Source organism: Chelonia mydas, chromosome 3, assembly GCF_015237465.2.
Source record: "Chelonia mydas isolate rCheMyd1 chromosome 3, rCheMyd1.pri.v2, whole genome shotgun sequence".
Lineage (NCBI taxonomy): Eukaryota > Metazoa > Chordata > Testudines > Cheloniidae > Chelonia > Chelonia mydas.
In genome coordinates this window covers 20,085,139-20,110,511 of record NC_057851.1, presented here as the reverse complement: position 1 = coordinate 20,110,511, position 25,373 = coordinate 20,085,139, and the positions used below count along the sequence as shown (strand labels likewise).

General features: G+C 41.2%; 1 protein-coding gene across 7 annotated transcripts in view; it reads right to left on the bottom strand.

Moving 5' to 3' along the window:
* Nucleotides 1-6,041: 6,041 nt before the first annotated feature.
* LDAH (lipid droplet associated hydrolase) overlaps nucleotides 6,042-25,373 on the bottom strand; it is a 176,573-nt gene continuing 157,241 nt past the window's right edge. For all 7 annotated transcript variants that reach the window (XM_043542205.1, XM_037893994.2, XM_037893992.2 and 4 more), the window contains 2 exons: nucleotides 20,268-20,350; nucleotides 6,042-8,494 (listed from right to left, as the gene is read on the bottom strand). In XM_043542205.1, the coding sequence (XP_043398140.1) occupies nucleotides 8,303-8,494; nucleotides 20,268-20,350 (275 nt within the window). In that variant the 3' untranslated portion in view covers nucleotides 6,042-8,302. The remainder of the gene's footprint in view (nucleotides 8,495-20,267; nucleotides 20,351-25,373) is intronic.

Sequence of the window (25,373 nt, the reverse complement as noted above, 5' to 3'; positions counted from 1 at the left end):
ATATTTCTAATGACCCCAAGAGAAATGTTCACAAAACGTGTTCACCCAAGCCTGTTCCATTACTGACTTTACTATCATTGCAATTGAATTCTTTCAAGTAAGAACACAATATTTGCAGCTCCAACAACAAAATAAGACTCTGTCTTGATCAGCCATAGTTTTATTTATATGTTTTTTTTTCTCTGAATAAAGAAGGCCTAAAAAACAACCTGGGGGGTCCTTGTTCCAGTATGTACTCGTGTATGAAAAAAATACTTTCTTACATATCCCTGTACATGCCTCCAAAACTATACATTAATTTTGCTCACCTTTTCCAGGTCTATGTGACATGTTTCTACCGAAGATAGTTCTGTAACTGATGGTGTAAATGCATTGTGTGTATGTATTCTAAAGTTTAAATAGAATTGTACATATTGAATTGTAAATGAACTGTAAACAGCAATCTATATTTTCTTGAATATATTTTATAGCAGTATATATTTGTTAAATAAGCATTCTTGTATACTCCTCATTAACCTTTTAAATATTTTGTACAGCTAAGTTTATTAAATATTTTATGGATATGTTTTTCTGAAAATTTTTCTTCCTTTTGAGGATTTTTGTGTGTTGAAAAATGGAATATGTTTGGTTATGAACATCTTCACTGGTCTAGTCATATCGCTAAAGCGTCTGCACTTCCTGGTTTATTTAGGATATTAAAAGCAAAAACAAATGCAGTGTAAAATTAACAACTTTTTCCTTTCTAATCCAAACTCTGTTCTGTATAAATCTGCAGAGTATGTGTCACATCCCTGCTGTCTGGTCTGCAACTAATAACGGCCCACCTACTTTGGCTACTAGACAAGCAACTCCCAAAATCAATGGGAGCTTTTCCACTGACTTTAGTGTGAAGTGGCTCAGGGTCTCAAGGGATTACTCCTTTAGTTCAAACAGTAGATGGTTGTGCTGTGGTGCTGACTGTCACCTGTTCAACTCTGATGACCCATGTGAGGGTTCATCTTGTGTGCTCTACGGGGTGTAGTTACACCCCATCTCTTATTCAGGGCAGATTGGAGAGCTCACGCTAGCCAGCTATGAGAAAGGGGGGCAAAAAAGGAGTTAAGGGCCCAACTCCATTGTCTTTCAATGGGAGTTGGGCATCTAATGCTCTGAGGCACTTTGGAAAATCCCACCCTTGAACTGGACTCTACGCACCTGGATACTCCTCCCACTTACAGGAGTTTTCCACCAAAGCAACTCTTGTGATTTCCTTGCAGTTACTCTTGATTTACACAAGTGTCAGTGAAAATAAGGCCCTGAGAGTAAAATTGAGTTTTTCCCTGTCACCCATTACCAACCTCAGGCCAAGTCATGCTCTCACTGAAGGCTTCATCCTGCAAGGTGCCAATCACATTGACTCCTATGGAGCAAATGACCAAGTACATGCTTAATTTAAGCATGAGTAGTCCCCCTGGTATGAAGTTATGTGCCTAGATCTATTAGGCCCAGGATGATTATCACTTCACAGTATCAAACCTTAACACCTGTTAAAGTAGGAAAGGGGAAAGAAAAAAATGTTTTTATGGCTGATTGACAAAAGCAACTCTCTGAGACTGCTCAGAGTCTAGAAATGTTAGCAGCTGTCCCGAAGGAGGGGGCAGAGTGCAGGTGACACAGTAAAACGTGACTGACAACTGCATCCATCACATGGCTCTGCAATTTATTTTTCACACACATACAATGCTAATGATATCCAGGTGACAAATATGCATGATTTAAATATCTGATCAAAACAAACTGAATTTGAAAATGTTGATGAAATTTTGAATTCAAAATTTGGAGGAAAAAAAGGAAACATTTTGGAAAAAAAAATTAATGAATTGCTTTGGGATTTTTTTGATCAGCTCTAGTGATAGTTGGTAGACATTAGATCACATAGTATTTAGGCAGCAAATTTTGTATTAAGTAATTTGTATAACTAAGCATCCTTTGGTTTTTGGTCTTCCTTCATTATTTCTTCTTTCTTCATTTTTATTTTTTGAAATGTCAGGCTCCTTTTATACATAATAAAAAAGCTATTTTGGCAAAGCTCTTTAAAAAATCCTTTTTAGGTTAACTTTTAATGAGAAGGGATGCATGAATTAGGAAAGGTTTTTGTAGGATTTCTTTCCCTTTATGGGGACTACATTCATTAAGGGATTGTCCAATATCTATGGGAGAATCTTTGCTGCATGTGTTTTCAGTGGGACATTTGTATTTGGTGAAACAGTCACATAAACACAATTGCCAGAAAAATCAAGGTGTAGAGAATGAATTGTTCTAACCTGCGTTCATAAAATGGACACCAGCTAAGTGATTTACACAAGATGAAAGAGTGGTGTATGACTAAGAATGCTCCCTATTAGAACTCTGCCATCTACAATATTGTAAGCGTGTTTATCTGGAGAAGGCACATTTGGGAGCATGGAAAAATCCTGAAAGGCATCAGATATGTGTTTCATTCACAACAGACCAACGTCAGTTTTCAACGCCAGAGCGAAACATATGCAGATCGGACACTAGAAGTTTGCCTGAAGTATTTAACTCTTACAATGCTGGCATTTTCCAGACTGCAGCTAATTTTAATGGGCTTTGGATCAGGCTCTTATACCCATGTAGAGACTTACCTGGAGTGTTTCCTGTCAGACCCCATACAATTCTATATATTTTAGTAAACTCCAAGAGATGTTTGGGGAGATGATTTGGGAGGACTTTTGTACAAAGTACAGCATAGGAGGCACGGCTCAGTCTATGTTCACTAGTTAAATATTACCTGGGCATTGTTTCATTTATGCAAGCACTTCAATTTTCTCTCCCACAAAGTGGAAATTTCCAAAGGAATGTCGCTGTGTTTGGCTCTGTCCTGTTTTGGAAATTGCCTGGTGCAAGCCCATAGGGTTATGATAACAGAAGGAAACCCCCATCTGGTGAGCCACATCACTTGTTTTCCTTTTCTCTTAAAATCTTCACTCATGTCTGCTGTAAGTTAGAGATAAGAAAGATTAGCATGTAAAAGGACTTTTACACGGTGCCACCTATCCTGGGCCCCACTTCAGGAAAGCACTTAAGCACATGTGTAACTTTAAGCACTTGAATGATCCCATTGACTTCCAGGGAATTCAATATGCTTAAAGTTAGGCACATGCTTAAGTGATTTGCTGTATTGGGTCGTTGACCAAGAATCTGCACTTGAAATCCCTCTGACTTTCACACTTGTCTGATCTCTTATGTGTAGACTCACCTGTTTTGCTAGTGAAAAGGGACCCATATAGAAGGAACAACAGATAAAGTAAACATTTATATAAGACAGCCCAAACGGTGAACATTATTCCTCCTAATAACAAGCGTAGTTGGCACAAAAACACGGTTGGCAATTTTAAAAGGTTTCTCCCTTCAATAAAAATGAGAAACTGAGCACTGGCATTGGGAATGCCTCTACTCCCCCTCCCCCTGCCAAACTCCATTCCATGTGGCCTGCATACGGAAGGATTTTTGTGAAGATTGGGTATAGTGTAGTGTATTTGAGAGGTTGGGGGCTTTAAAGGATGTTAGATTGAGATTTTAGTGACACAAATCAGATGTCAAGAATTATAACATTCATAAACCAGTCGGAGAACACTTCAATCTCTCTGGTCACGCAATCACAGACATGAGGGTCGCTATCTTAAAGCAAAAAAACTTCAAATCCAGACTCCAGCGAGAAACTGCTGAATTGGAATTCATTTGCAAATTGGATACTATTAATTTGGGCTTGAATAGAGACTGGGAGTGGCTAAGTCATTATGCAAGGTAGCCTGTCTCCCCTTGTTTTTTTCCTGCAAACCCCCCCCCAAGACGTTCTGGTTAAACTTGGATTATTGCTGTGCACATTGTAAGATGAGCTGTTGCCAGCAGGAGAGTGAGTTTGTGTGTGTGGTTTTTGGAGGGGGGTGTGTGTGGGGGGGTGAGAAAACCTGGATTAGTGCTGGAAGTGACCCACCTTGATTATCATGCGCATTATAAAGAGGGGTTTCAAAAGGGGGATGGGCTATTGCCAGCAGGAGAGTGAGTTTGTATGTGTGTGTGTGTGTGGGGGGGGAAGGGTGAGAAAACCTGGATTTGTGCTGGAAATGGCTCTACTTGATGATCACTTTAGATAAGCTGTTGCCAGCGGGGGAGTGGGGTGGGAGGAAGTTTTGTTTCATGGTCTCTGTGTGTATATAATGTCTTCTGCAGTTTCCACGATATGCTATGCATCCGATGAAGTGAGCTGTAGCTCACGAAAGCTCATGCTCAAATAAACTGGTTAGTCTCTAAGGTGCCACAAGTACTCCTTTTCTTTTTACGAATACAGACTAACACGGCTGTTACTCTGAAACCTGGAAAAATAAGGGGCATTCCCCAGCTGTCATTTACACTCTGAGTTTCTTCACAGAGGATAGTGGAGAACTTTTCAGCAAGGATTTGAACAACAAACTACACATTGAAAAATGAGTCATATGTTTTAAACAACATGCTATATTTATTAGCCTCTGCAAACTGGTAGGAAACCACAGCACAATTATTTTCTTGCAAGTACTTTTGTGCAATATACGAAATGGAAAAATCCAGTTCACTTAGCATCAGCTTGAACACTTGAAAATAATCTCTTATTGAGGCTCTCTCAGGGCAAAGGCAGTGGCTTTTTCTTACTCTGTCCCACTTGTGCATGAGCATTGTCCTGTTTCATAACTTCTGCGTGATGCTGCCCTGAGCAACAATCACTTCTGGCAAGTGGATTGTATTTACTGCCGCTATTGTTTTTGCTTTTACCAAAATCCCATCAGTTGTTCTAGCAATAGATGCTGCTTTTAATGGTGCCTGGTCACGCGCAAACTCTCCCTGGATTCTTATTTTGTCTAAACGCTGAGAAAGAGAACGGTTTGCTGAGAGCAAAGAGCCCCAGAACCTCACTGTAACTGTGAGCCTGAGTGTGACCTGTGACACTGAGAGTATCACGACAGTCTCCTGGGTCCAGCAGGTTTACACAAATCCAATAATGTTTTGAGCAACTGTGCTAACAATAAAACTTTGTCTCTTGTTCAGAGTGTTTGATCGCAGGTTAGCTAGGCTTCGGGGGCGGAACCTCACTAAACCACAGACCCTATAACTCATACAAAGAGGTGGCGTCGGCAGCAACGATTAAATGGTCTAGGTGATTCAGGAGCTTAAATCCATTGATGTTCACTGAGATGTAGACTCCTATGTGCCTAAGTCACTTCTGAAAATGGGACTTCGGCTCCTAAGTCAGGTAGTAGTTTTAGAAAATTCTGCAGGCACTAGGTTATGAAGTAGGATAATTAAAACCAAATAATTGATGTCAAAATACAAGCAAGTACATTTCGCTAGGAATGTTTGTACTTTTCTCACTGTGTTTGCTCACTTGCTCCAAAAGGCCCCAACTGAGCAAAACACTTATCTTGTGTTTAACGTTAGATATGCAACATCTCCTACTTACTCAGCAAAGCACTTAAGCATCAGCTGAAGTCCCGTTGAAGTCAATGGGGCTATTGATGAGTGAAACATGAGCTTTAGTGCTTGATTGGATCAGGGCCTAATTCACAAAATTAATTAATTTACAATTGGTCACCAGTCATTACTGCAAATTAGCAAGATTTTACTGTATTCTTACGGTAAACTGGCATGTTTGGCCCATGGTTTCTTTTGAAGTTCTGTGCTTTGGATCTTGGCTAACCCCTTAGCACCAGAAGAGTTGGATTTTCCTGGTGAAAAGCCTGTTGCACTCAGCGTGAAAAGAATAATATTTCTCATACTGCAGATGAGATCCGTCAGCACAATACATAGAGCTTGATTTTCAGAGGTGCTGATTAGTTCCCATCGGCTTCAACAAGAGGTGCAGGGTGGAGTGGAGGGGGGGGTGGGTCAGCACTTCTGACAACTAGGCCCCTTCTTGTTACCACTGAGCAGAGTAGCATATTTCCAGACTTCAACCATGCGGAATCAGCTCCCAAGAGGAAGGAATTGATTGATTCATAAAATTCTCATTAGCCTTAGAGCAAACAGATTTAATAAAGTCATAAGGGATTATTTAGCAGCAGATCTGGCTGTTACTGACCATCTCTACCCACATGATAGGTCTCAGTGCATTCAGTGGGATTTACTATCATTGTTTAACAGGGCACAAGAGAGGAACAATATAGAAATAACACACAAAGTTCATGTATTGTGAAGTCAGTTCCCCATCTTCTGTATATGAATAATACACTGTGAACAAGAGTACACCATAGGTTTTCAGTTTCCAGGCTTCAATGGTTGCTTGTAGTCTCTTATTACGGCAAGATTTTCTACCTCTGGAAGGACCACTTAACACAGCTGAATGTTTACAAACTGATTCCATACCCAGCTATTCAATTCAATATACTGCAAGGAATGAACAGTTTATTCAATCATATCAACACGTAATTACAGAAGAATCTACTGAACTCAGTGCTGACATTTGTTGCTAACATACATATATATGCTTCACCCAGCACATGGGTTCAGAAGCCGTAGCAGAAAGAACATCTAAAATGACTGCATATCAGCATCTGGGGGCTGTTTGACCGCACATAACTGTAGATTTCAAAACTGAGCACAGTGATTTTTGTTGTTGCAGTTGTTATGACCATATAAGGCAACAACATATATTCTATTGCCACTATGGTCCTGCTGAGGGAAGGCAGCTTCTATGAGCTTGTAATAACCATGACCAGGTTAGTTTCACAGAACAGTCTGGGACAATTGCCTCACACACATTCATCTTATGCCACCACAGATTGCTTAACATTTCAACCTTAAGCATCATCTTCTGTTTCATTAACATCATCCACAAACATCATCCACAAATTCATTGGTGTACCAGCTGTTATACAATCCTGGAGTTCTGAAGACAAGTCCACAAAAACCTGGAAATTGGATTCCGCTACAGTTTGCCTTTAAATACCAGAAAGTAACAAAGGAACTTAAACAGAAATGACCGTGTGTGTAATCATATAAAGAAACAGCAAGAAGAGAATTCTTGGGTTATCCAGTCTGACCTCCTGCATCATACAGGACTTCTCTATCATCTCCCATAGTGCCTTATTTAAATTCTTAATGGATCATACAAGTCAGAGATGAAAAAGACTTATTAGGTCATCTATCTCCCTGCCAGGAAAGGATTGCTCCTTACACTATATTATCAAGTGCTTTTTCTATTTTTAAGTGTCTCCGGGGATTGGGCTTATATCTTTTCCTTTGAGAGACTATTTCACAATCTCACTGTTAGGACATTTTTCCTGATTCCACTTGTCTCTCTTGGCAATTTCTGCTCCCAATGCCTACAGAGCTTTCATTCTTAGCTTTGAGTCATTTTCACAAACGATAGATTTTTTTTTTGCACTGTTTGCAATCTAGATTGAAGTGAAATGAAAGGGCGAAGGAGTGCGCATGATGATGATGAAGTGTATTTATTATTAATGTATTAGAGTAAGGACCAGATCCTCAGCTGGTACAAAGTGATGGAGCTATGCATATTTACACCAGCTGAGGATTTGGCCCTATATGTTTTAAAATGGTTCATGAAATTTCATATGCACATCCAGTTGCGACAGAAATGTTGGCCACTTTCTTATTGTGAATTCATTCAACTTGAGCATTTGGGTCAAAAGTTTTAATCTTGCATCCCTCTAGACTTGGGGACTTAAATCTATATTTAGGCACATGACAAAAGTGGCTTGATTTTTTAAAGACGCTGAACACATGCAGTTCCCATTGACTGGAGTGGGTATGCAGTACCTCTGAGAACCACGCCACTTATGTAAGTGGATGAATATAGATTTAGGTATTTAACTTGAGACATTCCACTTTGACACTTCTGACCTTGGGCCTGTCCTTTTCCTGCTCTCCTTTTGAACTTGTAGCTCTTCTAGCACTTACCAGCCATGTGTCCAGAGAGAGGTCTTTGTGGTTCTCATACCAATTTGTGGACAGTGCTATCAGCTGATAAATATTTCATACTCTGCAAAGTCCTGCTCTATATTTGATAGAATCCCTGAAATGCCTTGTAGAGCACTGCTGGAACCTGCATGGGGATCCAAAATTATTGTGTTGATGGAGCTATACTTTAGACCAGTCAGTGGGACTTTATCCTTCTGTAAGATGTCTCAGTAGAAAACAAGCCATAATCTATAATGCACAGAAAAATTAGGGTCAGAATCTGAAAGAGAATTACACATTCACCAAACGGTAACTTTTTTTTCCTTGTCATTATTCACTGAATGAGTGTTTATAATCTGGTCAGAATGTCTTGTACCCAGTCTGTAATCATGGCCGCCATCTCTCTGCTGGCATCTAGGACAAAAGCATGGCGGATTCCCTTCTCACAGAGCCGAATGTCCCCATCTGGAAAATCCATCTTGATCTCTTCAAAATACTGTTGTGGGCACCAGTTGTCTGCAACTCCATAATAAAAAATCAGCTAGAAATCAAAGCATAGAGAAAACATTCATTTGAAAAGGGAAGGGGAGAGCAATAGTCAAATAAAAGAGCAATACAGAATCCTAGAAATTAGGGGAAGTGGCATGATTCAGCAGTCCTGCTACTCATCACGATAAAATCACTTCACTTCGCTATGCCTGTTTCCCCATCTGCAAAACTAGGGATGATGATACTTTGTAAAGTGTTGTGAAATCAAGTGGACGGGTGCTCAGTAAGGGAGAAGATTTTCATTATTATTTGAGATTGAAAACCCTGTTAAACCCGTTAGATCATCAAGTCCATGCCTCACCAGGGCAGACTGTAGGCTTCTTAACAGCATCTAGTTAGCGTTTTCTACGTTATTAAGGGAGAGTTTTCCAATGATTCTGTCTAGTAAGAAATGACCAGTTAGGTTGGGACTGGATACACATATTAAATATTCTTTAACACTACTGTATATAAAGAAAAATTAAATCTAAAGGCCAGATCCTCCGCTGGCACAGCTCCATTGAAATCAATTTACACCAGCTCAGGATCTGGCTTGATACAATTTACATATAAACATACCACCTTCTTTCTCCCATACACCAAGAAAGATGTTGAACCACCAGAAACGTTGTTCCAGTCATCACATTGGTGATGAAAGCAAAATGACCGCTAATCAGACATTGTACAGGTTCTTCATTATTTAAAAGGAAGTGTAAGAAGGAAAAGGAATTAAAAAAGGCCTATTTTTTCATCCTACCATTTTACATTTAAATATACAGTGGGATCATCATAGGACAATGTCCACAAGTCAACAACTATGACATGTTACCAGAGGATAGATGCTTATACATTTGGTAGAGAAAATGAGCTACACTCTTTTAGGAAAATAAAAATGGCAGCCCCCATTATTTTATCCTCCTGTCTTCTCTTTGTGCTCTTAACAAAGCTATGAAGGGAGGGAACTACGAGGATGGATTCTAAAAAAATACCGGAGCTGATCTAGAAAAGCTCGATTGCCGGGATTCTTTGCTAAAATGCTTCAGTAACTGTCAAGATGCCGTTATCCAACCTCTGCTGCAACTGTCAGGGCAACTGCATATGGAAAGAACTGACCACAAAAGTTCCCCCAATTATGAGATCTCTAGCAGAAGAAAACAGTTGGTTAGACTTTTCTGGGTCCCATCACTCACTCATGCTGCAACAGCTACACACCAAAAACATCAACGTAATTTAAGTCCTGAATAGCAAACACCGAGGCCCGTGCAATTTCAGTTGCACGAGTTATCCCTTTACAGGATCGAGCCTTAGAAAGCATTACATTTTTAAAGTGTACAGTAAGACAACACTAAAATGGCAGGGTCTGTTCATCACTTACCTAGCCCAATATGGGAAAAAAATAGGTATATTGGATTCAATCTCACTTAATCTGCATGTTAAGCACACCAGACAGTTGTGTAGCAACAAGTTGTCTGTCTGGAGTTAATTCATTTCTAGCTTAGGAGTTTCTGCTTATAGAGGTCCAGAAATCAAAGAATCTATCCTATTCTATTTAATTTAGGTATTTAGAGGGTGCCGATCACTGTACTGCACAGGTACTGGCATATCTCTGTGTGGTACATATATACTGGCTTGGCAGCTCATCCCAGCTGCCTTGCAGCCCAGGAATTTGCCTAAAATGACGGGAGATTTTGCTTTTAGCTACTATGCGTTGCTGGTAAACACTACCTCATCATCATCATCCAGCTGGAACTAGACCTTGTAATTGGTGCAAAACATGCTACATGTTGTCTGTCTATTTTATCTACTTATCCCATACCTATTATCATAGTATCTGAGCACCTCAAAATCTTTAATGTATTTATCTTCATAACACCCCTGTGAGGTATTATCCCCATTTACCGATGGGTAACCTAGGCTAAGAGACGGTAAATGAGTCGTCCAAGGTCACACAGGATGTCTCTGGCAGAGCAGGAATCTGAAGCCAGGGCTCCGAAGTCCAAAGTTAATGCCGTAACCAATGGACCATCTTCCGCTCTACCAGGAAAGTGAAAATGTCTCTTTCTTAGAAATCATTTCATAACTCTTCTGGTAACGTCTCAAATTTTCATAACCAGCTTTTTGAAGGGGTTACAGACGGCAAAGTCGTAAGATTTTGAAAATGTGCAAGAATGGGTCCAAAAATGATGCTTTGTGCTAAAATGCCTGAATGCAAGTACGAAAAATATGCTGATTTCTCAATGGGTCACATGTACAGCTTGGTCCAATTACATTAATTACATTTGTTGCATATTTCATTTCTGAGCTTCAGCGCATAACTGAGCAACACAAACAAATCAGGAGACAAACAAGATTGTTTTTAATCACAAAAAAGCTTCAATTGTTTTAATTTTAAACCATTCTGCAACAATTTGAAGTAGAAATAAATGCACCTCATTGTATACTGGAGTAGAGGGGGGCAAGGGGCCAAAATTTCATTATGGATGACATTTTACAAAATGCTACATGTTTGTGTCTCACTTGTTTTCCTGACGTTGAAGCTCACCAACTCAATTTTTGGATACAGTGGAATACTGGCTGTATCAGAACTGTATGTCTTTAGTGGACACATAACTAATACAAGTTATACATCTAGGCGCACACGCACGTGTTTAACATAAACACAACTTAGCAAGTGAACACAAAGTCTCGCAATGGGCAGTGTTATGTAATCTTAATAATAGCAGCCATGCCACTTCAATATAAATAAAACTTATATTCACATATATTCTAATTAGAAATTCCTGAACTTTGTTAGAATCCAACTTTGTTTTCTGATAGTCAGTTCTGCTACCTGAATCCAGGTGTTGAATGGATTGCGCCATACAATCTAAAATGTGGGTCACAATTAGGGGGCGAGATTTTCAAAGGCATACATGGAATTAAGGCACCAACGAAAGTGGTGGGGGGTCGGTATCTAACTGTCATTTATAGCTTTGAAATTCTCTCCGTAAAGGGTAAAACAGTTGAACTCTTCACCTACACACTACATGGCCAAGAAAACTGTAGATGAACTTTGCCATTAATCCCAACTCATTCAGACCTTATTTAAACAACAATAGTTTTCTCCGCAATTCACACTTGCCCTCCTTTTAAGATCAATCGCCTGGCTCTGGCCCACTTTGTGGCATTTTACTCCTTTCCCCAATTCTTTTGCTTATCGGGCCTGCTGCTACTCTGTCCCTCCACACAATATGGTGACTGTTTGAGAATGAACATTCTCCACTGCAGCTAGCACTTTATGGAAAAGACTTTCTTTACCTCCAGGCTGCATACAGTAAAACCTGCCAAGAGCGACACTTCATGGGAGTTAGCAAAAGTGGTGACTTGTAAGAGGTGGTCGCTCTTCAAAGGTTTGCTGTAAAATGGGCACTTTTACGATGTAGAAAAAGGCTACTGTTGTTACCCCTGTTTCATGTTTAATTTGAATTGCCTTCTGAATGAACATTACATATAGTATACAATACAGTACTGTACTGTATTTGAAATCTCTTGGTGGGTTTATTAATACAGTAGTACGGCAGAGTACACAAAAGTACACAGCATTTCTCAAATTGGGGGTCCAGACCCAAAAGGGGGTTGTAAGGCTATTGTAGGGGGTTTGTGGTATCGCCACCCTTCTGTGCTGCCTTCAGAGCTGGGCGGCTGCAGAGCAGGGGCTGCTGGCCGGGTGCCCAGCTCTGAAGGCCGCACCAGTGCCAGCAGCAGCCAAGAAGGGTGGCAATACCATGGCAGTGGTACTGCCTTCAGAGCTGGGCACCCAGCCAGCAGCCCCTGCTCTCTGTTCTGCCTTCAGAGCTGGGTGGCCAGAGAGCAGCAGCTGCTAGCCAAGCACCTAGCTCTGAAGGCAACGTCGCCTCCAGCAGCAGCACAGAAGTAAGGAAGATTGGTTCCTCCTACAGTTGTGTTTTTATGGAAGGGAGTAAGGAAATGTGCTCACTAGTCACAGATGACAGGTTGTTACTCTTCACAGATTCTTCACAGTTAAATTATAGGGGGAAAATGTTCCATGGCCTCTGCAAGTAGTCACTCATGACAGGGGGTCTCTTTTCAGAGGTGGTCGCTAAGACAGGTTTTACTGCATTTACATTAAGTAGCTCTGTAATTAATGAAACATAAGTAGCTGGAGGCACATGGACTCTTCTTCATCAAGAGTGGGGAACGTTGGCCTTCAGTATGCTATTTGTGTAATTGGGAATCTGTAAAATACATCTTTTCCTCTGGCCCATGTGTGGCTGTAGAGTTGACCTGAGTCAGTACAATCACTATACCATTATGAGTACACTATTGCCAACCCAAGCATTCAAAAAACATGAGTCAGGCCCCAATAGTCACAAGACTGGCTTAAAAAAATCATGAGATTTAAGGGGAAAAAACAATACATTTGGGATTCTTATTATTTTCCTTCTGGTCTTGGAACATGTAGGATTCACATTTTGTAGCTGACACCATGAGAGCTAGAAACATACTTTGTGAGAGTTGGTAATCTTGTGGGTAAGGCATTTTAGCTTATGTGATCCCTCATGAGAGGCACCTGTTGCTTGTGAATGAACAAAGCGGTCTGTTTTTTCTCAGAATTTCTCTACACGGACAGACTTAAGGTTTTAACTGTGTATTTCAATATTTTTAAGTTTTGGGGGTTAAGTTTAATCTTAATGCTGAATTTTTTGAGTTTCATATAGTAGTAACTACAATGTTCTTGTAAGCTGTTTTACTCTGAAGTTATTATAAGTATTTTTAACTTTAACTCCTTAAATGTTGTCTGCATACAGTATTATCAGCTCCTCTGCCAGACCCGGCACAATGATAGCAGCTGCTGTGTAAACACGAGGAGAATCTGAGATTGATATCAACAGGATGTTTACATTTTAAAGAGTTTCTAAGAAAACAGTAAAGATTTCCTGCAGTCGACTCTATTGGCATTTATTTTAGTATGTATGACAGTTCAAAAAAAGTATAAATGATTGAGGGTGGAATTTCCTTATGGCTCTCATAGGTCAATACTGAAAACAAACAAACAAACAAAAATAGTTAAAAATATCCATTGGGTTAAACACAATTTCCTTTATCTTTTTGGAATTTGGTACACAACACAGTGTACAACTTTAGACCCCTGCTCCTTGGGCAAGCATTACTCCAGCCGATGGCACAGAACAAAGGACTGGGCCTGAGTTGATATGAACTGGTGGCACATGTGCCACTGCAATCAAGCTAGTATCAGTATCCTCACTGAAAAATCCTGAGGTCAGAAATGCTAACTCTATTATTACGCCCGCATGAATTCACTGGATAAGGCAGCAGCGTTCCTCCCTGAAGGGTCGCTCCACAGTAACTAGTCAATAGTCTAACTTGCTCTTGGGTGGAACTTGGTTTAAAAGACTTCAGGCCAGGATTAATTTTTGTCTCCGTCAAGATGTGTAAAAACTGATTTGTGGAAGTGCCCCCTCCTCCTGCCAAGAGCATAATGTAAATGAGACAGAAATGGATTGGTCTGGGATGCTCTTTTCCAGTTTTGGATTTGCCTCAGCAGTGCCTTGGCTTCACCAATCCGTTTCTGGGTGGAATTCAAAGTGTTGGCTTTAACGTATAATACTCGAAACGTTTTGGGACCTGGTTCTTTGAGACATCGCCTCTCTCCCCCTGCGGTATTGCTGCAGCCGAGATCAGCGGGTGTGATGGCAAAGCCTTTGGACCTTGCTCCCTAGCTAGCTTTGCAGACCCCAGATTTGTTCACTTTCCAGGCACACTGTAAAGCAATTTTTGTTTGTTTGCTGGGACTTTGCAAATGGGCGGGTTGTCGATCTGCAGAGCAGGACATTATTTTTAATAGTTACTTGTCTGGCTTGTGGTAATGTTGTAAGGGGACAGGTCAATTAAGATCTTAATTATTTGTGTGGGTTTTAAAAAAAAAACAACATTAAGGAAAGCGCTAGGGTTTGTGAAACCTAAGTAAATATAATCAGCTTCTCTGTAAAAACTGAGAGCTGAAAGGCAACTGAAATCCAGCTTTCAATGTGAGGAAGGTGCTGAGTTCTGAAAAGTGGGTTCTGTACATGTGGCTACATGATTCTGTAGGCCGTGTGTTTCCTCTGCATTCTGTGATATGTTTCATGCTACGGAATACACTGCATATAGTAGACTCCTTGGTGTGCATGCCTAATCCCCACCAGGGTTTATGGAAAGTATACGTCTGGACAACAGGGAAGTTTGTTCACTCTCTCTTTGCTTCAGTGCAACCTCATGCAAAAATATCTGTTAATAATGCTAAAGGCAGCTATGCATGTGGACCAAAGATTACACAGAGAACTATTTACTTACAGTGCCTGAGACTCAAAGACTATGGGGTAAAAAATATGCTTTTAATAAAGGATGTATAGGATTTGTTCATAAATAACAGCCCTTTACATAATACAGATTATTTTTAAAATCTTAAATAAAGTGCTTTGCAATATATATTTAGCCGTGTCAGTAACGTGCAATCTCATACGGAAAGTCTGGCTAAACATCAAAATATAAAACCAAGGATTTGAAAACCACTGTTGAAGTTTTAGAAATATATGATCAGATTCTGCCGCCCTTGCTCACTCCAGACCAGATTCTGACACCCTTACTCACATTCAACAGGACCTCACCTCCCCTAGGTCATTGGGATTGCCATGGAGTAGGGTGCTACTCAACTTGAGTAAGGCTATCAAAGTCTGGTCCTTGGTGAGCAGTTCCATTGACTTCAACATGACAACTGAAGGGGAAAAATGAGCGAGGGCAGCAGCATCTAGCCCATTGTGACCCACAGTGAAAAAGGCCAGGCCAGGTAGAGCAAAGCTGAAACCGACCTAGTTCTCAGCTCCTAACACTGGGCTCTATTTTTCTTCATCTATGACTATGGGTACATCTACACAGCAAGCAGGATCCTGTGGCAGCTAGTCTCAGAGCCCAGGTCTACATACTATGGTGCTAAAAATAGCTCTGTAGATGTTCAGGCTTGGGCTGGAGCTCAGGATCTGAAGCCTAGGGGCGGAGGTGGGCTCTGGATCAGGTCCAACAGGAAAAAACAGCCATGAACCACTGCACATGGGGTGTGATGAAATGGGACAAAAATTGGGAGAATTTCTATAAAACCAGAGTGCAAGTATTTACTAAATGCATCCTCTTGGAAGCCCTAGAAGCAGAGATATTAGTCCTTTTTTAAGAGTGCATTCCCATTGATGGTCACAGGACTGCTCCTGTGAATAAAGATTCGTCACCAGTAAGACTTACAAGATCAGGCCTTAAAAAAAGCCCAGGAATATACTTAAAGGAGTTAAACATAATTTGGGGACATTATGCAGTAATGTTACTGCTTATCACATCTACCTTGTGGAAAATCTGCTACAGCCATTTACCCCTTCTTTTGACTTTTCCTTACACTTGCAAAGATTGTGATGTTCAGTGTTGATTTGTCTTTTACCAATATTGAATTACAGCACACTTCCTTTTTTGTAAAAATCACAATAAACTTCCTCTAGTACAGTATCTGTGCTTCCAGTTTCTGTTAGGAAAGGGAGTAGGTGTTATTACAGTGAAGGAACTCAGTTCAGCTGGCTCAAGAATAATCAGCTAACAATAATTAACCCCCATAGCTAAGTTAGTCTTGCATCACTAAACCCTACCTTATTTGTCTGGATTTTCTAATTTAACATAACTCTTGATGGTTCTGCAATACCGAGCCTATTGGACATTCACTCACTGCTTGGTTTTCATTAACAATGTTCATGCCCCAATTTTAAAAAATCCACCATAATTATATGGGAAAAAGGAACTCTCCATTTTCTGCACACAATTCCATTGCCACTGCCATTGAATGTGCATATTTTCCCTCTTTAGAAGTCTGCAAGTGAAATGCCTCAACTAATGACCCAAATAATGTTCCAACCCCCACAAAACACACATCTGATCAACTAGCATTGTTAGACTGGGAACCTTAGGTCTGAAGAGAAACATATTTTCTATTGCTCCCCAACTACTAAGAATTACACTTAAATCTGGATGGAGAGAGACTGGAATAATTTAGTGTCTCTTCTTCCCTCTCCTTCAGAACACAACATGAAAATATGATCCAGAAATAACTTTTCTATTTCACAGCAGCTGGCACAGTCAGGTGTTAAGGTTGGCTTTTAACTTATGATCACACTGACTACTAAACAGTATAAATTTTTTGAAGCGACAACTTGCCAACTCTATAGCAACTTGGACTATAGTTCCTATTTTTATAAACTTCCAACCTTTATAAATTAAACCCATTTTTACTGTCAATATACTTCCAATTCAACTTAAGGCCAACTCAGATTTTTCCCCTAATTCTCACATTCCCAGAAATTACTAGTAGGAAGAATAAAAAAAGAAAGGCATTTAACCTCACATTTGTTTCTGCTTCTTCTTCGGCTTGCCAGCTGCCTATAACCTCGCCTCAGTGTTTCACTTTCTTGGGTACATTTGTCATTTTAGAAGTGTGACGACACAGTGGAATCAATAAAACAAAGTTAATACAGGGTTTCAAAGGTTCCTGCATGCCAAGGCATTGCATAGATTGACAGTGTCAAGAAAACACTTACTAAAGCAGACAAAGGCACCTGCAAACTGTTATCATAGGTTCTGATGCCGCAAGGGAAAGAAGCATGTGTGTAACCTGAAGCATGTGAGCAGTCCCACTGAATTCAATGAAACTACATAGCTATAAGTAGGGCCCTACCAAATTCACGGCCATGAAAACGCATCACGGACCGTGAAATCTGGTCTGCCCCTGTGAAATCGGGTCTTTTGTGTGCTTTTACCTTATACTATAAAGATTTCATGGGGGAGACCAGCATTTCTCAAATTGGGGGTCCTGACCCAAAAGGGAGTTGCAAGGGGGGGTTGTAATGTTATTTTAGGGGGTCACTGTATTGCCACCTTTACTTGTGCACTGCCTTCAGAGTTGGGTGGCTGGAGAGCGGTGGCTGCTGATTGAGGGCCCAGCTCTGCAGGCAATACCATACCCTGCAATTCTTACTTCTGCTCTGCTGCTGGCGGCCGCTCTGCCTTCAGAGCTGGGCTTCCTGCCAACAGCCGCTGCTCTCCAGCTGCCCAGCTCTGAAGACAGTGCCGCTGCCAGCTGCAGTGCGGAAGTAAGGGTAGCAGTACCGCAACCCCCCCCCACAATAACCTTGTGACCCCTTTTTACCCCTACAATTACAACACAGTCAAATTTCAGATTTAAATGGCTGAAATCATGAAATTTATGAATTTTAAAATCCTAGGACTGTGAATTGACCAAAATGGACAGTGAATTTGGTAGGGCCCTAGCTATGAGCACTGTGGCTCTGACCCAGCAAAGCACGTAATGCACATTGATAGTCTCACTGAAGTCTGTGGGTCTACTCATGTGCTTAAAGTTAAGCATGTGATTAAGCTAAAATTTTCAAAAGTGCCTAAGGTCCGATCTTGCAAATCATTGCTTAACTTTATTACTGTGAGCAGTCCCCTTGTAATCTGCAAAGCTTTACTTACATGGGGTGTGATCCAAAGCACACAGAAATGAGTGGGAGTCTCCAATGGCTTTAATGACCTTTGGATCAAGCGCACGATTAGTTCTCTTTAAGTCAAGTCAATGAGACTACCTGCAAGGATCAGGCCTTTGGTTTCTTCTTTAAGAATCTCTCCAAGGGAGACAGGACAATTGTCCTTCCCCACAGAGGCAGAGTTAAATAAAATCAAATCATACAAGCCCAGTGCTCCATGATGAGAGTGTCATGGCAACTTTTTGGAACATCAGAACTGGAGCATACCCTTTTGCAGGATTGATTGAGATTATATCTTGTACTTTTTCTATCTGCATCCAGGCCAAAACTGTCTGGGCATCTGAAGGGAATAATTGTGTTGAAAGGAATGACAGACAACACTGATAACGGCACTGTTGACTGTACGTGGAGATTTTTGGTTACCTAGCCCAACTAGCAGTATTTTATTTCCAGTGCTCAAAATATTAAAATGCATTTAGAAGCGCGCAGCAGAAAAGTGACACATAAAATCAAAATCTAACCTTAACCAACTGACAGAAAATACACATGGTTGGATTCTATGATCTGTCAAATTCACCTTGCCCCGCTTACATTGCATGGCACAGGGTGAGCTACAGTAGCTGGAGATTTACACTGGAGAATCCCATCCTGTGGAGAGGCAATCTCTGCCACTGTCAAGTGCTGGAAACCACTCTTGCAGGTGCAGGGAGGGAGTGTGTGAAAAGCATGGGGAAGGGAGGAGGCGTGGCTGAGCGAGTCTTTGCTATTCCTGATTTCCCATTGGTGTAAGGTCCCCTCAGTAGAGTAAGTCAAAGTTGCCCCTCTCTGGCCTTAACTTATACCAGAGCCAAGCAGCTGAAGATCAGGGAGTCACTATTGTCTCCCTGACCCCTCTGCACTGTGCCTGGGCTGTTTCAGGTGCAGTGGAAAATCAAGCCCACAGAATCTGATTCTGTACAATAAGTTTCCAGGATTGGCACTCTGAAGCCTACTGGGTCTGTGGAGTCAGCATGAAGCACTGGAAACAGCTACAAACAAGGCTGAGAGCTCTTTTTATTCCGAATATCACCAGGTTCAATCATCATTGGATTTTGCAGTCTGTCACTATCCAATTTTTAAGTTCTCTGCCATTTTGATTTTACAAATTACACCTAAGGGCAGAGGTGCTGGAACTAGGGGGCTGCTGCACCCCCTGGCTTGAAGTAGTAATAACAACCCACGTAGATTTGGTTTCTGCCTTCGGCACCCCCACTATAAAAATTGTTCCAGCACCACTGCCTGAGGGACAGCAGGGCATGTATATATGCCATGCCAAGAGTTCAAGACCATTGTGATGTCAGAGGTAACTCAACCAATCATCACACTTACTCTGCAGCTTATTTGCATGGAAAAAATTCATTGGTTCTGTGAGGGAGACTGCTCAGATGGTGGATTACTTGGCCTAACTGGCCACACCCATGCACCAAACTGCAACCCACACAAATCAACATAAATCCTCCAGCACAATCCCTCAGACACAAATCAGCACAACCACTTATACCCACAAACACCACCACAACCAGTATACACAATAACCCAAATATGTAGCTCCTCACCACACACCCCTCGCTTTGTCACCCACACAAATCTACACAATTCTCCCAGCACAATGCAACTGACATACAAATCAACACAACCACTGATGCAACAACCCCAAACATCACTCTGAAGCCTAGAATGTCTCTTGAGTTACTGTGAAGTGACAAATAGAGCTACAAGTATGTTTGAGAGCTCTTTTTGTTTAGCATATCACCAGGTTCAATCATCACTGGGATTTGTGGTCTGTTACTGTCCAATTTTTAAGTTCTCAGACATTTTCAGCTTTTTTACCCACAACTTTACGCATTACACCTATGCAATAGCATGGGTTTTCAGCTACTAGTCTAATAATAATAGTTGATCTTACCTAGAAAATATCACGGGCCAGATTCTGCTCTCAGATACAGTGGGGTAAAGCCAGACTAATTAGAGTCAACAGGTCTGAGTCTTCTTTTACATTGGTGTACATCAGAAATAACCCCTCTGAAGTCAATGGAGTTACACTGGTGTAAAAGTGGTCTGAAATCAAAATCAGACCCAGTGGAATTCCTCTGGATTTACATTGGTGTAACTGAATGCAGAAGTTGTCCCCAAGTGATTAGGCATCTCACAAAACTCTGAAGATTAAATGGTTACCTTCTTTAAATTTTGTTTTATAGTTGTACTGTCTCTCTCCACAACCTTCATCATTTCTTGGCTTGCCATATATAGGACATTCGCTAAAGAAAAAGAAATGCACAATAATGGAATTAGAAAGCAAATCTCTTACACTTACAGCAAGCTATGGGTGCAATCCTGCAAACAAATACTACTGGCTGTGTACTTATTATCCTGCACAATCCACAGAAAGCAACACAGCTGATAGAAAGTGTTCGCAGGACTGGGCCTTGGGCCGTAAAATATCATGCAACATATCAGATAATTTTCAGTGAAATTTATCACTATTCAGACGACGCAGCCACTTTGCTACTGACTTTCTGAGAGGGCTACCTGACCCAAAGTATTAGTGAAGAAAAAGGTGCAATGTATTAATTAATTATTCTTATATTACTTGGTGTGATCTTTAGTATGCTCTTTGGGAATAATGAGAAGTAATGGATGGAATTCTCAGCACTCAAAGAGCATTTTTTCTTTTTCAAAGCACTTTGCAAATATACAGAGTAATTTATTTTCTCAATACGCCTGTAGATTAGGTAATTCTGAGTTAATGTTAATTAATTATTAATTATTCTTATTCTATGGATTGGGGTAGTGCCTAGAGGTTCCAATCACAACCCAGGACCCCTTTGTGCTAGGTACTGCAGAAACACAGACTCTGAATGGAGCTGCCTGGCTGTCAGAAGCAATCCTCACCAGAGGAGGGAATGGTCAGATACCCATGATGGCTAATACTGTGCTGGCTGCTGGTTTTTCAGGAGAGACTTCCTAAAAACAGGGTCCTGTCTGCTCAGTATGGACATAAAAGACCCCATGAAGCCCTCTGTGGATTTAGCATGGCGTACCTGGCCATGGCCCCTCCTCCCAACCATGTCTTCTTGGCTGCCACCCCCAGGCTGGTTGGTTGCTAGCAGCGCTTTGTGTATAGTCTGATCTGGCTCCAGTTGAAGTCCATGGGAGTTTTGCCATGAATTTGCAAGAGCACCAGAAGCCGCCTGTTGGGATTGGGATGAATGGGGCTATATACTTTAAAAAATTACTGACCGCCAATGTGGAACTTGACAATCTTGCTAGGGATACCGCACGCAATTTCCTGTTCTCAGCTCAGCCCAACAGCGAGAGCAAAACTGAGTTAGGGCAAGGACAGACATCTAAAACGTCTTCTGCCTGCAGCCTATTTAGAGTCTCCTGTCTCCCCTCTTCCCACCTTAGCCAATCCTCTCTCCCATCTCTGCTTTAGGAGGTGACAGATTGCTCACTGATGGGTTTTGTTGAGACATACTGGGTTGCTGTTGAGGTTCTTGCCTACAAAGTGTGTTTTTCCTCTTCAGGGAGCACAGAAGCAGCCACTTGCACAACAAAAAAGAAAAGAGTCAGGGGCTGCCCAATTCCCACTGAAATTCAGTGGGAGTTAGGAACCAAACTCCCTTAGGCTCCTGCAAAAATCCTAGCCATGGGCTGCAATTTTCATGTGCTACTGATGATTTTGGGTGCACAAAATGAGACACCTTTAGGGTTACCATATTTCAGGTTCCCAAAAAGAGGACACTGCTGGGGCAGGGGGTGCAGGTGGGGGAGCTGGAGGGATGTGTGTATGTACTGGGAGGGATATTTGGGGGAGCTGGAGGGGTGTGTGTACTGGGAGTGCGTTTGAGGGGTGCTGGAGGGATGCGTGTACTGGGAGGGATATTTCAGAGGTGAGAGAGTACTGGGAAGGGTATCATGGTGGTACTGAAGCGGGTATCTGAGGCCTCACTCTTGAGGTGGGGGGCAGTGTCACTCCCTGTCACAGTGGTAAGGTGGCTGGCGCAGGCCCGGGGCGCAGTGTCAGCCGTCAGTCAGCGCCTCCCTGCCTCTCCCTCTCCCCAGGGCTGGGGGACAGGGCCTGAGTGGGCAGGATCTGGCAGCTGTGGCTGCAAGGAAGGAACCAATCATCTACAACTGCAGGAAAGGGACCAGTTGGAACATGGAGACAGCTCTTTCTGAGCTGCAACATCTGCTTGCAAAAATTCCAGACGCTGCCTCTTATTTGAAAAGTCCCCCCGGACACAGGACCAAAAAAAGAGGTCGTATCTGGGAAAACCAGGATGTGTTTAGACAAATTGAGCACGACTTTCAGAAGTGCTGAGCACCTGCAGATTCGGTTGGCTCCCAGTGGAGTGGTGGCTGCTCAGCACCTCTGAAAATCAGGCCGAAGGCACCTCAGATCAGAGGCCATTTTTGAAAACACTGGCTTTAAAGTGCACTGAAAACTAGGAAATGTAGTAGAATTGATATGAGTACAAACCCCGAGCTGTGAGAATGTTTATATAGCACTAGGGCTACACTGCCGGCCTCTGGATAAAGAAAAAGAAACTGAGTGCACGGTGGTGAAGGATTACAAAGAGGCAGCAAAATCTAGCAAAATGGTAATGAAGGTGGAAGTCAACTATCTGCATAAATGGGTTAAACAGCATAACACGACAAAGTTTAGAGAAACAATTTCTCGCCACTTTAACACTAGACACTTTCAGTGACTGCTTGGAATAGCCAGTTCTAGAGCACACAAAAGGAGAGGTTATTCTTGATGTCTTAGGAAACACATAGGAGCTAATCAAGAAGTGAAAATGGCTGTGCCACTAAGTAACAGTGACCACAACATAATTAGCTCAAGATGTAAAAACAAAGAACAAGAGATTCTTTAAGTATATCAGAGGAATGAAGCCTGCAATAGACTTGGGAAGCCTGCGGGAGCATCAGGGCTAACGGGAACAAAGAAGGAAGATAAGGACATTGCTGAGAAGCCAACTGATTTCTTTGCCTGGTCTTTGTCAATTAGAATGTTGGGGAGATTCTTACTTCGGACCTGCTCTTTTCTGGTAATATGGATGAGATGCGCTCAGAGTCTGAGGTGCCAGAAAAATTACTGCTGGAGCAAACTGAACGTTTAGAAAGCATGTCACCAGGCCCAGATGGTGTATCCAAGAGTTCTGAAGGAGCTTAAAAAAGAAGTGGCTGAACTGCTACAAAAAAACTGCAAGCTCATTAAACATAGCCACTGTTCCAGAGATTCAGAGACTAGCAAGTGTTGTATCTATATTTTAAAAAGACCCTGGGGTAAACCAGGGAATTATCGACTGATAAGTCTTGCATCTGCAGGGTAAACTGATTGACATGATAATTGAAAACTGAATAACAAAACACCTGGAAGGTGTCTAACTAACATGGAGTCTGAAAAGGAAAATCATGTTTTACTAATCTCTTATAATTCTTGAATGTGTCAATGAAGTAGTGGATAAAGGAGAACCAGCTGACATAATTTATTTAGACTTCCAAAAGGCCTTTGACAAAGTTCCACAGAAAAGGCTAATAAAGAAGATAAGTAGTAACAACATGAGAGGCAAAGTGTTGCCTGGATCAAAAACTGGCGACGAGACAGAAAACAAAGGGTAAGATTAAATGGCAAAAGGTTAACAGCAGTTGCCTCAAGGTTCCATACTAGGTCCTGTGTTGTTTATAAATTTATTAATGACCTGGAAAGGGGACTGAATAATGAGAAGTAGCAATGTTTGCAGATGACACAAAGTTATTTAGGTTAGTCTGGATCAGACAAAACCTAAACAAGTTAGGTGAAAGGGCAACACAATGGCAAATGAAATTCAGTGTCAATAAATACAGTAATCCATGTGGGGAGGAAAATGTTTACCTATTTGGACACCTTACAGGGTTCTAACTGAACAGTATCAGCTCAAAGAAGGCCTGGATGTCACTGTAGACAGTTCAATGAAAACCTCTGCTCAGTGTACAGCTGCAGTTAAAAAAGCAAACGATGTTAGGTTGCCTAAGGAATGGGATGGTGAATAATACAGAGACTACTGAAATGTCTTTATATAAATCAATGGTGCAGCCTCATCTGGAATACTGTGTGCAGCATTGGTCACCCCATCTGCTATAGGGTATTGCAGAACTAGGTGGATTCAGAGAAAGGTGGTGAGAATAATCTAAGACATAAAAAAAAAATCACACAAAGAGAGACTGAGAAGATTGGGATTATTCACTTAAATAAGGCGATAAAAGAGAGAGGATATGATACAAATCTATGAAATATGGTATAGAGAAGATAGACTGGGAACTTCTGTTTTCGCTGTCTCATAACACAAGAACAAGAGGGCAGTCAGTGTAATTAAAAGGTGAAAAATTTAAGAAAAACACACTTTTTCCACACACAGTGTGATTAAACCTTAGAACTCAGTGCTACAGGAAGTTGTTGAGGTGAAGAACTTAACAAGATTCAAAATGGGATTGGACATTTATATGGAAAACATATAACCATTTTTTTGGTGCAAGGGATGTTAAACCTCATGCTTAAGGGCTTATCCCGGTCTCTAACTATTAGAGATCTGGAAGAGACCTAATATAGAGGGCAGATCACCCCACATCTGTATACTGAGGGGTTCTTACACCTTAATCTGAAACATCTAGCACTGGCCAATGTTAGAGACAGAAGGGTGGACAAGATGGGCCTCAGGTCTGATCTAATCTGGCAATTCCTAAATACAATGCTTTTGGAGTACATTGTGAAATTTACTCCTCTTCCTAATTATTATTTTATCAGGGCCAGTGGTGATATTTTAAAAAGCAACTTCTCCAGATTTTTATGTAAAAAAAGAACCTGAAAATAACTCAAATACTCAACCGAAAAGGAAAGGGTACAGAAAACATCCATGTACTGGGTGAATGACGAATATTCATCTTTTATTTAAAAACACCCCCCCACATCCCTATCCCAACCCACCCCTCTCTACAAGGGGCCAACCAAGTAAAAATGCCTGCAGCTTGGACTTTCAAAGATACTGAATAGCCACAGCGTCCACTGATTTCAATAGGACTGTAGGTGCTCAGCACTTGTGAAAATCCGCCCCTTAATTTCTTGTGATAGTAAAAACTGATAACACCTTCCTACTGCTATTTCTCCGGTGATCAAAACAACAACAGAATACAAAGGTTTTTTTATATTTTTATAATTAATATTCTGTTTTGTAGTTTAAACGCAGTTTAAATGCAGTAGTGCAGGTATAAATAAATACTGCAGCAATAAAATACATG